Below are 14,055 nucleotides of genomic sequence, written 5' to 3' on the forward strand. Positions count from 1 at the left end.
AGCTCAATTTCGAGTCTCATAGCAAAGGGGCTGAATACTTATTTAAATAAGGTATTCTGTTATACATTTTTTATATATTTGCACAATTCCTAAATACCCTATAATAAAGCAAAAACAGGGTGTTTGTGGATTGATGAGGAAAACATTTTTATTTAATCCATTTTAGAATAAGGCTGTAACGTAACAAAATGTGGAAAAAGTCAAGGGGTCTGAATACTTTCTGAATGCACTGTATAAAGTATGAAACCGATTAGACTTTCTGCCAGTTGTAGCCTCCACTGCAATGCACACTTACTTGACACGCATTCGTTTTACACAACTCTGGTGCTTTCGTTTCAACATTTTTGTGAACCCCTCCTACCTGCCAACTTTAGGGAGTGTCATGCTTCGCTGTGAACTGTCTCAACTTGCCAGTCGGCTTTAGGAGCGCCTTTCCCAAGCTACTCAAACAGCCTGTGAATTTCCCTGCTGTCAATTGGGTCTTTCAACACAAAATGACAGACAAAGGACTCACAGATGAGGCTGCATCCGCAGCATGCAAAGAAGGGGAACCTATCACCCAGGTGAGTGTCACGGATGGAGCTCAAATTAAATAGAATATGTAAGCTAGCATTAATGTATCACTTATTCACAGTAGGCCTATTTTACTTGCTTGACAGTCTGTCTCAGCAAACCTGTTGTTGAGCAGGCTATGTTAGTTGTAGGCTACATAGCCAAGCCCTGTGCTCTTTTAGCAAATAAAGTGTTTACTAGTAGCTCCAGACATTAGAATGCCATTATTTATACAGAGTAATGTGTTGCCTCTAGTTTGAGTTTTAACTTATCTTCTAGAGTTGTAAACTGAGAACATAGCTGAGGAGGCCAGGGTCAAAACACATTTTGCAATTGACCTCTCTTTCACCCTAATTCAATTTCAATTCAATTTCAATTTAAGGGCTTTATTGGCATGGGAAACGTATGTTTGCATTGCCAAAGCAAGTGAAATAGATAATAAACAAAGGCGAAATAAACAATAAAAAAATGAACAGTAAACATTACTTACAAAAGTTCCAAAAGAATAAACACATTTCAAATGTCATGTTATGTACTGTATATATAATGTTGTAATGATGTGCAAATAGTTAAAGTACGAAATAGAAAATACATAAACATAAATATAGGTTGTATTTACAATGGTGTTTGTTCTTCTCTGGTTGCCCTTTTTTTGTGGCAACAGGTCACACATCATGCTGCTGTGATGGCACACTGTGGTATTTCACCCAATAGATATGGGAGTTTATCAAGAATGGATTTGTTTTCGAATCCTTTGTAGGTCTGTGTAATCTGAGGGAAATATGTGTCTCTAATATACATTTGGCAGGAGGTTAGGAAGTGCAGCTCAGTTTCCACCTCATTTTGTGGGCAGTGTGCACATAGCCTGTCTTCTCTTGAGAGTCAGGTCTGCCTATGGCGGCCTTTCTCAATAGCAAGGCTATGCTCACTGAGTCTGTACATAATCAAAGATTTCCTTAATTGTGGGTCAGTCACAGTGGTCAGGTATTCTGCCACTGTGTACTCTCTGTTAAGGGCCAAATAGCATTCTAGTCTGCTGTTTTTTTGTTAATTCTTTCCAATGTGTCAAGGAATTATCTTTTTGTTTTCTCATGATTTGGTTGGGTCTAATTGTGTTGCGCTCTCTCTCTCTCCACCCCCCCCCCCCTCTCTCGCTCACTGTCTCTCTGTCTCTCCCCATCACTCTCTCCGTCTCTCTCTCCCCCTGTCCCTATCTCTCTCTCCACCTGTCCCCCGTTTCTCTCTCTCCCCCTCTGTCTCTCCCCGTCACACGCACACTCTCTCTCTCCCCCTCTCCCCACCCCTCTCTCTCTCTCCACCTGTCCCCCGATTTCTCTCTCTCCCCTCTGTCTCTCGTTCACTGTCTCTCTCTATCTCCCCATCACTCTCTCTGTCTCCCCGTCACTCTCTCTGTCTCCCCATCACTCTCTCTGTCTCCCCGTCACTCTCTCTGTCTCTCCCTCTCTCCCCACCTGTCTCCCCCTCTCTCTTTCTGTGTGTCTGTGTGTGTTTCCCCATCTCTCCCCAGGACTACATGATGCAGCAAACCATGCTGAGGGTAAAAGACCCTCTCAAATCTTTAGACTTCTACACCCGCATCATGGGTATGACGTGAGTCCCATACTACTCTCTCACACACACACAATGGGGTTTCATGCCTAGTACCCTACCCCTCTAGAAGATGTCTCACTCTGTGAGTGGAACGAGGAAGGACCTAACTGAATTTGTCTAAAAGAAAGTTTCATTTTCGTTGCAAAACCTTTTCCATGTGTAGTAAATGGTTTCTGTTGCTAAATGTTTTGCAAGAGAATCGGCATAATGAATACACCCCAATTGCGATTCCTATTTGCCTCAGGTTGCTGCAGAAGATAGACTTCCCATCAATGCTCTTCACACTCTACTTCCTGGGTTATGAGGAAAAGAAGGAGATCCCTACAGATGTAAAGGAGAGGACAGCATGGACTTTCTCTCGACGAGCCACCATCGAACTCACACAGTAGGCACCCCACTTAAAACCTCAGCACACACAAGCACATAGATTCCAAATCTGCTAGTCGAGCTACGAAGTGCCTTGTAAACATGTAATATAATAGAAAATGATCCGGTAACATCTAACCAGGGGTCTCCAACAGGTCAATGAAATGATCCTGTAACATCTAACCAGGGGTCTCCAACAGGTCGATGAGATGATCCTGTAACATCTAACCAGGGGTCTCCAACAGGTCGATGAAATGATCCTGCAACATCTAACCAGGAGTCTCCAACAGGTCGAGGAGATGATCCTGTAACATCTAACCAGGGGTCTCCAACAGGTCGATGAGATGATCCTGTAACATCTAACCAGGAGTCTCCAACAGGTCGATGAAATGATCCTGTAACATCTAACCCAGGGGTACCCAACAGGTCGATGAGATGATCCTGTAACATCTAACCAGGAGTCTCCAACAGGTCGAGGAGATGATCCTGTAACATCTAACCAGGGGTCTCCAACAGGTCGATGAGATGATCCTGTAACATCTAACCAGGAGTCTCCAACAGGTCGATGAAATGATCCTGTAACATCTAACCCAGGGGTACCCAACAGGTCGATGAGATGATCCTGTAACATCTAACCAGGGGTCTCCAACAGGTCGATGAGATGATCCTGTAACATCTAACCAGGAGTCTCCAACAGGTCGATGAAATGATCCTGTAACATCTAACCCAGGGATACCCAACAGGTCGATGAGATTTCCTGTAACATCTAACCCATGGGTACCCAACAGGTCGATGAGATGATCCTGTAACATCTAACCAGGAGTCTCCAACAGGTCGATGAGATGATCCTGTAACATCTAACCCAGGGGTACCCAACAGGTCGATGAGATGATCCTGTAACATCTAACCCAGGGGTACCCAACAGGTCGATGAGATGATCCTGTAACATCTAACCCAGGGGTACCCAACAGGTCGATGAAATGATCCTGTAACATCTAACCAGGGGTCTCCAACAGGTCGATGAGATGATCCTGTAACATCTAACCAGGAGTCTCCAACAGGTCGATGAAATGATCCTGTAACATCTAACCAGGGGTCTCCAACAGGTCGATGAGATGATCCTGTAACATCTAACCAGGAGTCTCCAACAGGTCGATGAAATTATCCTGTAACATCTAACCCAGGGGTACCCAACAGGTCGATAGCAAGCTATAAGTAGTATGTGTGCTGTCAACGAGTAGCTCGCAAGTTGATACTGATAAATAATCAGTAGCCTAATATTACATCATTAAATCAAATAAATAATTGTTCTAATCAAACCACAGGTTCTAGGCCCATTTATAGGGAACAGTCGAAGGCAGATAGCTTAGCACCCCGTATTATCGGCATATATTACCTTCAACAGTGTTATCTTGTGATCAAGCCATCAATGTTTTGTGATTATTCGTGTTGTAAAAATGTTACCCAACGGGTTATCAATTAGTAGTATTTCCACTGAAATGTCAAACATGCTATCAGCTTTTTGATAAGTGGCTTATCAAAAAACACAAGTTCCGTATTATTGGCATACGGTCCCGTCATTGGCCACCTTACTATTTGGTTCAATTACAAGATATATCCGTTAAAATTTTGTTCAAAAATGAGACACCAACCTCGTATCGAAAGTGTTTACTAGATAGTTGGCCAGCCTTCCTGTAAAAAAAAAGTAAAAAGACTTGCCTGTCAACTTTTCATTGCTTAGCCCGGTGCGCCCTCCTGTGGACTCTTAAAAAAATGGTTCCAAATAATGTCTCATAATTTGTTTAACAGAGGAATCTTATGTTTTGAGAAAGTAGATAACAGTTTAATATTAAAATATAAATGAGTATGAATAATTTACATAAAATAAAACTTTAATTTCAGTCATTTGCATTGACAAACAATTAAAACAATGTTGGAGTTTGTGTTGCAGAGATGCACTTGGAAAGTAAAGGAAGATGGGTTGAATAAATATATATTTTTGACATGTACAAATAAATCATTTTATATGAAAACAAACGAAACAATTAAATCTCGATCTCCATCCCTATCTTGTCACAAAAATTTCAATAGAATAGAAAATTATCCAACCAGAACGAAAATGTTTGTTTTGTTTTTTGGTAGATTACAGTACTTGCACCAGAGAATTTTCATCCTCAGGTGCAAGCGATGTGGGTGGTCCACTGCGACAACCATGGGTCACCCGGCCGCTCAGCCTTGTCCGCCCGGGTCTGCCGAGGTACACCATGCACCTTGGTAGATAAGAGAATAAAACTGTTACTAGCAGATTAAATTTGCATACACGTGATAATCTCCTAAAAACAACAGATGCCTAACCTTGGCAGCCTGGCGGATAGCCATCCCTGCCCCGCAGTCCTCCACTGCATGGACCATGTCCACCTCACCACTGCTTCCTCTTGACTTTCTCCATGCTGTGGTGGTAAATACATGTCGCTAAATAACTTGGCACACTATACACATTTTAGAAAGATAACTCAATCTGAATATGTATAAACATTTACATTTCAAAGTTAAGGCAATTAAAAGGTGATGAACGTTTTCACAATAACTGAAAGTGTACCCACGTTTTTTATTTGATGTTATCTGTAAATTAAAATTGTCCCAGTTAGTTTAATATTGATGCATACATTATAACACTTGACTAAATACTGCCTCTATGTAACGTTAGCTGTTGTAAGGTTAAACATAGGTGTCAAAAAAGTTCATGGTTCAAAGTTCAAAATTAATTTTTGCAGATGATACAAAACGCCCCAGAGGACTCTAAATTTCCATACGGTAAAGCTTGACAACTTTCAGTTGTTTACGTGATATGTATTATCTAAAGCTTAAAATGTCTTTCCTTTTTGCTTACTTAGCAGTTCTATCAATATTTAGCAACCAAGCTAGCAACAACGTTAGCAAATCCGTCAGCTATATTTCAGAGGTAAAAAATTGGATATTAATAAATTACGTCGCGAATTCGGATTTTATGATATACAGCGTGTCCCACAAAATGTATATACATATTACTTTTTTGAAAACTCTCAAAACCTAACTTGCATAAATTGCAATAAAAATCGGTGGTCAGTTAGCTAGAAAGGTGTCGTTCATTTAAATGTTGAGCTCGAGGTGATTTAGACCTCCAACCGCTAGAGAGTGTCCGAGGTTGGGGGAAAATTAGCTAACGTAAACTCACCCCATTCCGTACAAATGTGCATAACCCCATCATTCAAACGAGGCTACAAAGAAAACTAATGGGACTGTAGTGACTTCAAAATCGGGGGTGTGAACTAGGTTTCTATTCAAGCGTTGATTGACATGGTAATGGCTATATAGTATTGGAGAAAATTTGAAAAAACTGACCCTCCGTTACATCTTGACGTGTCATGTCGTAACGTACAGCACGCATAAAGCAACTATTTCTGTCTTACAATCTCTCTCCACCAGGTGTAGCACTTCTCTCATCTTTAAAAAACAAGAAATGGACAGTGACGGGGTAAGGGGGGGATACCTAGTCATTTTTTTTCGTCATCATTGCAAGTAATCATCATTCTCAAAGCCGCTGCTTACTTCTTAGATCACTTTAGCACCGTCCTAAAAACCCGATTCAAATTCGACACAAACCTTCAAATATGTATATAATGACACATTATATAAACTCTTTATAGTGTTTTATTTACATTTTAGAGGCGATAAGGTGATCAGCTGGACAGATCGAGTGAAAAAAAAAGCCTTCTCACTACCAAGCATTAGTTTAGCTTCCCCACCCGTCATTTAAAAAAAGACCCGACGGGGCTCATTGCCTGCTTGAGTCATGCAGAAACGGGTAGCGTGGGGGTCATGTATAATTGATTCTGTTGGAAAGGGGGAAAATTGTGCTTTACAATGGTATTGACATTACAGTTGATCTGGAAGTATTACGTTTTTGGGGCGCTAAAATAAGGTCAATTGTACGGACCAAGGCGATGTACAGAAGTGAGTGAGTTTACGTTATAACAAATTAAAAAGTGTAGAAGTTTGCTTGTTTGAAACAGGATTAACGTTACTGTCAAATACATTACTTCTACCGGACATATAGTAGTGATGGACATTCCGGCTCTTTCGGCTCAGCTCACCAAAAAGAGCCATCTGTTTTGGTTCCCAGACTGCTCTTTAAAAAAAATATGTTTTGTATTTTTTCAAGTCAAACAGTTTGCAATAGTTTGACTATGATTGGTGTTAAAACAAATCTAATTAAATTATTAAATGAAGTCATACTCTAACTTAACCACAATGTACTTAAAAATGCATTGGTTTGTTATGAAAAATAATTATATTAAACATTTGCATTTAAAGTATAACTTTTGAATATATAAACAAAGTGCATATAAATCTAACCATTCAAAACTAATACAATCTGAAGAGCATCATAGAATATTGCACCATATCAAAGAAAAATAAATACAATTTGCAAAACTGCAGCATCCCACAAATTGAAATAAATGTAAAAAAGAAGGATGATATTACACATGTGCATTTAAAGTATAACTTTTTTAATGTATAGAAACAAAGTGCATATAAATGCAACAATTCAAAACAAATACAATCTGAACAACATAATAATAGAATATTGCACCATATCAAAGACAAATCAATAACAATGTGCAAAACTGCAGCATCCCACTTAAAACATTAAACTGATCCCTCTTTTCTCTCTCTTCTTTATTGCCATGTTATAACCAGCAGCACACAGCAATGCTGACCATATTTTGCTTTTATGATAGATTTGCATACAGAAATGCAAGCTGCCACACTTTCAAGAGGCTGATGCGGTTTCTTCTCTCAGTAATTATTTGTCCCGTTTTCGAGAAGACCCTCTCAGAGGGAAGGATGTGACCACTATGCAGAGTCTCCCTGTCATGACTTTAGTAAGCTGTGGGTAGACAGAGGCCTTGTTCTTCCACCAGGGGCTCCTCCAAATAGGATCGGACCTCCATTATGGCGTCTGCTGAGGGATTCCTTTGTGCTGCATCCCCAGTTGCTCTCTCGTCAAACAGCAGACGTTTGTGGCACTACTGCTGGTGCTTCTTCTCCATCTGATCCCTCTTCTTCCTGTTGCTCTGGTGCCTGAGCCAGCTGACTGCTGGGGCTGTCCCTCCCTGCTGCTGAGGTTATTCTTTGAAGAGCCTCATCAATCGCTCTGGCATCACTGAAGGCTAACTTCTTAAACCTGGGGTCAAGTGCAGTAGTTTCTGATAGCACGTGATTATATTCCATTCTGTGGAACGTTGTGTCCATTGATGAACATAGGGTGCCCATCAACTCTGTCACATGTCCTATGGTTACATTAGCTTCACTCTGGCGACTGGCTGTGATTCGCTGCAGACCCTTACACAGGAGTATCATTTTTGAGGCATAGCTGAAAAAAGAGAACAGTAACTTATTAGTTCAGGTTCATGTTTTGTCTACTGATACTACATTCTCATCTACTACTCATATACATATATAATACTGGATTAAATAATAATGTAGTAATAACTGCTTACTGTACTGATCTCCACAGTGACCTGCTCAAAGGGTTCCAGGACTCTGCACACCTCCTCCCATTCCTCTTGGGTCAGAGCATCAACAGGTGCATTGACAATGGCCAGGGTAGAGATGATGTCATCCTTTGACTCAAGAAACCACTTCAACATATAACATGTTGAATTCCACCTTGTAGTGCAGTCTTGTTTAGGCCTCAGCTCAGGCATCCCCATCTGGCGTTGTGTAGACTTTAGTTTTTCAACACCTACTGTGCTCAAGGGGAAGTATTCCACAGCTGCTTTCAATTTGTCTACAGTGGGCTTCATCAACTTCAGAGCATCTCTTACAATGAGGTTGATTGTGTGGGCAAGACATGGATGATGGGTCCGTTTTAAAATTTTCATGACTTTGGTTATGTTAGCTGCATTGTCGCTAACACAACAGATCACTTTTCCATCTACTTGCCATTCTCTGGTCACTCTCAACAGTTCCTCTGCCAAGTTCTCTGAGGTGTGTCTGTCACTGAACTCAAAGCAGTCCAGAAGACAGCTAGACATTGAAAAATCTTCAATGAAGTGACATGTAACTGACATGTAAGAAGTGGTTACTCTTGATGTCCAGGAGTCAGTGGTAAGGCAAACTGCAGTAGCTTTTTGGACTCTTTCCCACACTGAAGCCTGTGGGCTCTCGTATAGTTGTGGAATAAGTACTTTTGAAAGGGTTTTCCTGCTTAGAATTGTGTACATTGGATTTAGACTAATGCTATCATTTCTAAAACCTCTGACCTCCACGATTGAAAATGGCTGGAAATCAGTGGCAATAATTTTACCCAATGCAATATCAATTTGGCCTTGTTTTGCTACAGACATAGACTTTGGCATAACCTGGTCCATAGAAGACTGCGTTGCTGTGGGTCGCGGAGTAGATCTACTTGACTGAGTGGCTACATCCCCACGTGTGGAGGTGCTGGCTCCACCACTATCACTAGCAGGCCCGCTAGTTTCTCGAAGCGCCGCTACAGCTAGCTTCACAGTTGGGTGCACAGTTCACATATACCGGTGTTGTCACACCCTGATCAGTTTCACCTGTCCTCGTTATTGTCTCCACCCCCTCCAGGTGTCGCTTATTTTCCCCAGTGTATTTATCCCTGTGTCTTTCTGTGCCATTTCATCTTGTATGTTAGTCAAGTCAACCAGCGTATTTGCTATTCTCTTTTTGATAGTCCTCCCGGTTCTGACCCCTGCCTGACTCTGGACTTACTTTCCCGCCTGCCTGATCATCCTGCCTGGCCTGACCTTGATTCTGCTTGCCCTTCTGTACCTTTTGGACTCTGAACTGGTTTTGACCCTTTTGCCTGTCCACGACCCTTCTCTTGCCTTCCCCTATTGGATGAATAAATATTGTAAGACTCCGACCATCTGCCTCCTGTGTCTGCATCTGTGTCTTGATAGGTGTAGGTTGTGCGGCTTTATATGAGACATTGTCTACGTTATTAAAATGAATCCAAATGCTACTATGCTTCCAACTCATTTTCCAGCTGTTGTTTTCACAGCTGCCCTTCCTCTCTCTCCTCGGCTGCTAAGTGTGTGACTGTGAGTGAGTTGGCACGGCCCTCCCTCACGCATCTTTGGTTCATTGGTTGACACTGCGTGTCTCATTGACAGGAACAACAGGTGAGGCTGTTAATCTGAGCAGACAGTCAAAACAAATGTGTGTGCACTTCAGCATTTAGATCTATTTTATATATATTTTTGTTCTTTGAATTAGTTCATTCTATTCATTTAAATCTTTTGATTATTCATATCTTAATTTTTATTTAATTTTAGAAATAGATTCGGCTCTTCTGATATGCGAGCCGGCTCCCAACGTTCACCTTCAAGAGCCAGCTCGTTCGCAAACGACCCATCACTAACAGATAGCCATGACACGTGTTGAAGTAGGCCTACAACAGTGCTTTCAGAGACTTGACATAGTTCACATAAAAAGGGCCAAAACACATGGAATACTGAACAACTGAAAACAAAAGACATTACTGCATTGGCAAAACTTGATCAAACTTATATATAAATACATAAAAACTGATATAGGGAAACAAACAAGCCTTATTACACCATAGCCCAAACATTTCTCAAGGCTGCATGTTTCATATAATGGTTGTGCTCACAAAGACTTGCACAGACTCTACACTGGACATTCAGGACAAAGCCAGAGAGGGAGAAGCAAAGCGAGAGGTTTTACTCCTCCCAAAAATTTGACAATGAAAGTAAGACCACAAAGTGAGGAATTTTTGTATGATGACCAATTTGGGAAACAAAAAATGTAATTGCTAATTTGCTACCTGAGGCTTATTTGATCAAATACAAGTTTTGTGATGGATAGGTTGTTACGAATGTACTGATATAAGTGGACGCATGTGGCATTTCAGCAACAATACTACTTTATATCGGAGTTGTTCATACAAATATTTGTAATGTTTTTATTTAACCAGGCAAGTCAGTTAAGAACACATTTTTATATGCAATGCTGGCCTACCGGGAACAGTGGGTTAACTGCCTTGTTCAGGGGCAGAACAACCGATTTTTTTTTACCTTGTCAGCTCAGGGATTCAATCCAGCAACCTTTCGGTTACTGACCCAACGCTCTAACCACTAGACTACCTGCTGGAGTGAATGATGGCCCTGGCTAGAATGGTCCCACCCCATCTCGCCTCCTCCAGCCTGATATCTATCTTTTTGGACATGTATTTCCATTGTTAGAGCGGTCACTCGACTATCTTATAATATAACAGTTTTGACAAAGCTCTCATCTGAGCAGGTTTAAGAAGGGGTGCTTCAATGTGATTCATGTTTTTTTGTATTACATAAATTCTTTGAAATTCACAAAAAAATGACATTAGCTGATGAAGGTAATCTCATAGAACATAACGTATAAGATCTCCACGGACCTTATTTTCGGCATTTATCCAAAAACCTTCCAAAATTCCATTAATTTTCCTCATAGGCTTTATCCAACAAACCATGGCGGAGTTGGTGTCTAGAAAAGACGCCATCAATATTTCTCTCTATACCTGTTTAATGTTCTTCACTAATTACTTTCTCTTCTGAAACATGGACCGAAACTATGGTTCCTACCCTGTCACAATACCATGATGGTGAAGATGATATACTGTATTTCTCACTTGACTTTTCTCACTTCTCTTTTCTCTGTTCTCTATAAGCAACTGGGGCTCTGAGTCAGATGAAAAATTATCTCTTCACAACGGAAACTCTGAACCGAGGGGTTTTGGTGAGAAAACGATATGATCTTTTTAATTCAACATTTGAATGTGGTACAGCCATTGTGTTTTTCAACCATGAGACAATTCCACATTATTTAAATTGTCCCACTCCACTTTCTCTATTATGCAGGGCACATCGGCATTGCTGTACCTGATGTGTATGCAGCCTGCAAAGTATTTGAAGAACAAGGAGTAACATTTGTTAAGAAACCAGATGATGGTATATTTTTTTCCCTCTTCTTTTCCCTCTCTCACATTATTTTGTGTTTATGTTTAGGATAACATTTGTGTATAGAGTATATTACAGTATATTACAGTTGACTAGTCATCTTTATCAGGCTGTTTCATTTGTATTTTCTCAATTTGTAAATGTAACATTCTATGGTATTTTTCCACACAGGTAAAATGAAGGGAGTGGCCTTCATACAGGATCCTGATGGATACTGGATTGAGATTTTGAGCCCAAACAACATGTTCTCCTTAACATCATAGGGAGGCAAACTGGGCCAGCACAAACTGACTGGGTTCGGAAAAAGGAGGTGATATAAAAATAAGAGGGAAACTGAATAAGGTAACAAAGGGGGTTATGTGAGGAAATTAAGAAGTGAAGATGGAGTTTTTGCTTACGATTGGGATCATATGCAGGTTCCCTCGGTACTATGGACACTCAAGACAAAAGATGGGATAGCCGTAATATAAAGAGACAACACTGTTGGAGCTAGGAACACAAGCATTTTGCAACACCCGCAATAACATCTGGTAAAAATGTGTATGTGACCAATAACATTTGATTTGAGATGTTTGGATGGGACAGACTGACAACGAAGATGACCAGGGTAAATAACTGCTCCTAATGTGGTCTGACTGAGATTGATATTATCCCAGCCTGGTCAACCTATTTGCAATAAACAGATGTGGATCATCCTCGTATTTTCAATTCCTCTGTCTTTCTATTGAAATTGTAAAGGTTTAGCCAACGAGACCACTCAGCCTATTTATTTGGCTGAACATTAGAATTTGGAGCAGTAATCCCCTTGGATTTACACAAACAGATAACCAAAGTTGTCTCATCAGCACCATTTCCTCCGTAAAATATGAGTGACTGTGGAAAATAAGGCTGGCAGACAACAATAACTGCTGAAAGAAGTAACCATAGCGTCAGTAGGTCATGTATATACACACATACATATATACACACTACCGTTCAAAAGTTTGGGGTCACTTAGAAATGTCCTTGTTTTTGAAAGAAAAACACATTTTTTTGTCCATTAAAATAACATCAAATTGATCAGAAATACAGTGTAGACATTGTTAATGTTGTAAATGACTATTGTAGCTGTAACAATCCTCTTCATCTTATGAAGAGTAGTCAAGATTGGACCAACACGCAGCGTGGTAAGTGTCCATGTTAATATTTTAATATAACAGAAGAGGTAACAAAAATAATAACTAGAATGTAAGAAACAAAACAGAAAACAACTACCCACAAACACAGGTGGGAACAGGCGACCTAAGTATGGTTGTCAATCAGAGACAACGATTGACAGCTGCCTCTGATTGGGAACCATACCAGGCCAAGCACATAGAAGTACAAAACATAGAACAAAACAGAATGCCCACCCCAACTCACGCCCTGACCAAACCAGACATAAAAAAGGAACTAAGGTCAGGACGTGACAGTAGCTGGAAACGGCAGATTTTTTATGGAATATCTACACAAAGGCCCATTATCAGCAAACATCACTCCTGTGTTCCAGTGAATTGGTGACTCTGTGATAATGGCCTTCTAGGCAGAGTTGCAAAGAAAAACCCATATCTCAGACTGGCCAATAAAAAGAAAAGATTAAGATGGGCAAAAGAACAGACATCGGACAGAGGAACTCTGCCTAGAAAGCCAACATCCCGGAGTCGCCTCTTCACTGTTGACATTGAGACTGGTGTCTTGCAGGTACTATTTAATGAAGCTGCCAGTTGAGGACTTGTGAGGCGTCTGTTTCTCAAACTAGACACTAATGTACTTGTCCTCTTGCTCAGTTGTGCACCGGAGCCTCCCACTCCTCTTTCTATTGTGGTTAGAGCCAGTTTGCGCTGTTCTGTGAAGGGAGTAGTACACAGCGTTGTACAAGTCTAACGGTGCTAACATAATTGCAAAAAGGGTTTTCTAATGATCAATTAGCCTTTTAAAATGAGAAACTTGGATTAGCTAACACAATGTGCCATTGGAACACAGGAGTGATGGTTGCTGATAATGGGCCTCTGTACGCCTATGTAGATATTCCATAAAAAAATCTGCTGTTTCCAGTGACAATAGTCATTTACAACATTAACAATGTCTACACTGTATTTCTGATCAATTTGATGTTATTTTAATGGACAAATAAATGTGCTTTTCTTTCAAAAGCAAGGACTTCTAAGTGACCCCACACTTTTGAACGGTAGTGTATATATATTTACTGTTGTACTTTTAACCCCTTTTTCTCCCTAATTTCGTGATACCAAATTGGTAGTTACAGTTTTGTCCCATCGCTGGTCGAGAGCCATGCGTCCTCCAAAACATGAACCTGCCAAGCCGCACTGCTGTTCTTGTATAGCTTTACAGGAATTTGTTCTCGTGGTACAGTTTTAAAACTATTGTATTGTTGGATTAAAATACATTTGAAAATTGTTGATCATTTTTGCAAGTGTCAGATTCACCACCTGCATGTACATGTTTTGTCCTATTCCTA

General features: G+C 40.5%; 1 protein-coding gene across 1 annotated transcript; it reads left to right on the forward strand.

The window, feature by feature from the left end:
* The first annotated feature begins 375 nt into the window (after nucleotides 1-375).
* LOC115139171 (lactoylglutathione lyase-like) lies at nucleotides 376-12,266 on the forward strand. The gene is made up of 6 exons (XM_029676303.2): nucleotides 376-563; nucleotides 2,081-2,163; nucleotides 2,408-2,548; nucleotides 11,270-11,337; nucleotides 11,460-11,549; nucleotides 11,730-12,266. The coding sequence occupies exons 1-6, from the start codon at nucleotides 495-497 to the stop codon at nucleotides 11,819-11,821; spliced, it is 543 nt and encodes a 180-aa protein (XP_029532163.2). The 5' UTR covers nucleotides 376-494; the 3' UTR covers nucleotides 11,822-12,266.
* Nucleotides 12,267-14,055: the final 1,789 nt, after the last annotated feature.

This window comes from Oncorhynchus nerka, linkage group LG13 (assembly GCF_034236695.1).
Source record: "Oncorhynchus nerka isolate Pitt River linkage group LG13, Oner_Uvic_2.0, whole genome shotgun sequence".
Classification (NCBI taxonomy): Eukaryota; Metazoa; Chordata; class Actinopteri; order Salmoniformes; family Salmonidae; genus Oncorhynchus; species Oncorhynchus nerka.